This window comes from Lipotes vexillifer, unplaced genomic scaffold, assembly GCF_000442215.2.
Source record: "Lipotes vexillifer unplaced genomic scaffold, Lipotes_vexillifer_v1.1 scaffold189, whole genome shotgun sequence".
Lineage (NCBI taxonomy): Eukaryota > Metazoa > Chordata > Mammalia > Artiodactyla > Lipotidae > Lipotes > Lipotes vexillifer.
In genome coordinates, this window is record NW_006785816.1 from 96,411 (window position 1) to 99,052 (window position 2,642).

The following is a 2,642-nucleotide window of genomic DNA, read 5'->3' on the forward strand; positions in this document are numbered from 1 at the left end:
GTTAATAGCCAAGATTGAAAACATTTGTAGGGAGGGGCTGTTTTTGATTATGGGGCTCAAACTCACTTGCTGAGTTTGGGAGAAACTCAGGCCCAGGGAGGTTAGTGTACAGTGGCGGAACGAGGATTCTGGACGCTTTTCCGTGTTTTGATGAAAGACTGTATTAAAAGCAGTGTTTGTTGCAAGTCCCCGAATAACAGCACCACCAGGAGGAAGAAGGTAGAAGATGGTAAGTTTGGGTCCATCTGGGCAGCTTCACAGCTCCAGCCCACGCTTTCTTACACCATGGTTTTCTCATCTTTCACTAAGAGGTCTTCCCTTTGCAGACCTCTGTGCTTGAGGTGGGCAGGAGTGGCTGACCACAGCTGGACCCTCTGCCCCACTTCTATCCCCTGTAGGGGCTCAAGTGTGGGTGGGAGCCGGGCGTGTGGAAGTGGCACATCAGCAGAGGGTTGCCGCCCTGAACACAGGTAAGTGTAAGGGCACAGGATCAGGGTGGGCAAAGGAGAAGTCTCCAGGCAACCCGTACCCTTTTCCAGGAAGCCCCACCACCTCTCTGGGCCCAGTCCACTCACTTCCTATTATGAATTTGTCCTGCCTTTTTCTGGGGTTCTCAATGAAGTTTTTTTTGGGTCAAATGTTGCTTGAAACCAGAAGACTATTGGCCTTTCCTGGAAAACCTCTTGCTTTGGAAAGCATAGCTGGATTTGACTGTAGCAAGATGTGAAAATGCAACTTGTTTTTCCCAAAGCTGCTGCTGACTGGCTCTCGGTCAAGTCTCTTAGGAATCCGGCTTGTGAATCATCCAGAGTCGTTGTGAAGCCTGTGTGATCCTGGTCGGCCTCGTGAAAGGCGGACATGTATTGACTCATGCACTGTGTTCTTGATTCTTGTTTTTCCTTCTTTTCTAGTATTAAGGGACATCAGCGAAAGAGGGAGGGACCTTGAGCAGATTTTATCTCAGTACATTACATTCGTCAAGCCTGCCTTTGAGGAATTCTGCTTGCCAGTGAGTTGTGTTCTTGTTTTTCATTGAATTTAGTCTTTAAAATGTAATCAAACAAATAAAGATCTGTAAGTTGAGCTCCCTGGCTGGGATTTCACTCATTCCCTCCTCTATCCTCAAGTCCCAAGAAAGGGCAGCCTTTGGTGCTTTGTTTCCTATCACTGTGTTCTCCAAGAGCTCTGTCCTGCCACTCTTTTTCTGGGGTACCCCTTCAGGATCCTGCTGTCTGATTCCAGCAAGCTGTACACTTCTTGCTTGGTAGGCTTATGGTGTGAGACTACCTTTGAGACCACCTCATGGTGTGAGACCCTTTATCGAGGGTGCATCAGTATCCCAGGATAGACTCAGCCACATGGGTCTTCAGAAGGTCTGTGATGGTTGGAGTACTGGTGGCGGAGGCCTCAGCTACAAGGTATTCCCTTCTGAATCTCTTCTGCCACTACATCTGAGCCCCGTTTCGAGCCTGTCGTTAGTCCCTGTGTAAGTTCCCATTTGGGAGGTTCGCCATATTGGAACAGCCTTCTGTACTTCTGCCCTAGCAGGGCTCTGTCAGGCCTCCCCACGGCAGCTGGGAACTCTCTAGTGAGGTGGCTTTCAGAGAAGGAAGGGTGAGGACGGGGGAATTCTCAGCTTTTAGCGAATGAGCCCTCAGCCTAGGAAACACCCCAGCTTCTTCATGAAAGACCTGCGAACGTTGAGGGAAGACCTCAGGGACATGAGGTTTGGAGTGGTGGGGTTAAGTTCTGAGAGAAAGTGAGAGAGGTTGGGTCTTCGTCTTGTCTTGGGTGATGCCTTCAGGGAGATGAGAGGTGTAGAGTGCGGCCGAGTGTGGGGATTTCTCTGCTTCACCTAATAATTAACTTCTTTTTCCTCCCATGGAAAAAAATATGACCCCAAACCGTCTTTCTTTCTTTTTTTATTTTTATTGGAGTATAATTGCCTTACAATGTTGTGTTAGTTTCTGCTGTACAATGAAGTGAATCAGCTATATGTGTACTTATATCCCCTCCCTCTTAGATCCCTGCCATCCCACCCATCGAGGTCACCACCTAGAGCAGCGAGCTGAGCTCCCTGTGCTATGCAGCAGCTTCCCACTAGCTCTCTATTTTACACATGGTAGTGTATACATGTCAGTCCCAATCTCCCAATTCATCCGCCGCACCCCACCCCTGCCCATCCCCCCCACCCCAGGGGCCCTCTTTGTTTCTTTAAGTCTGTTAGTAGGTTTTGCATCAAAACAGACTTGACATTTGTTTCAGTCTGGAACCAGGCAGACTTTGAGTCAGCCTGAGTAACGCTGATGCCCTGTTCATTCCCCTGGAGAGGATTGGGTCACAGGATTAGGTTTCTGGGAAGAGGGCAGAAGTGGCTGTGGAGTTGTGAAATTCTAGCCATCCATCTGAGGACCTCTCCTGCTCTTTTTAACTTAATAATAAGACTACAGGGCTTCCCTGGTGGCGCAGTGGTTGAGGGTCTGCCTGCCGATGCAGGGGACGCGGGTTCGTGCCCCGGTCCGGGAAGATCCCACATGCCGCGGAGCAGCTGGGCCCGTGAGCCATGGCCGCTGAACCTGCACGTCCGGAGCCTGTGCTCCGCAACGGGAGAGGCCACAACAGTGAGAGGCCCGCGTACCGCA

The 2,642-nt window shown here is 50.3% G+C and overlaps 1 protein-coding gene across 1 annotated transcript in view; it reads left to right on the forward strand.

Moving 5' to 3' along the window:
- Positions 1–2,642, forward strand: part of UCK2 (uridine-cytidine kinase 2) — a 73,247-nt gene that overhangs the window by 67,774 nt on the left and 2,831 nt on the right. Inside the window, exon 5 of the mRNA XM_007458085.1 lies at positions 912–1,009. Coding sequence (XP_007458147.1) covers positions 912–1,009 — 98 coding nt within the window. The remainder of the gene's footprint in view (positions 1–911; positions 1,010–2,642) is intronic.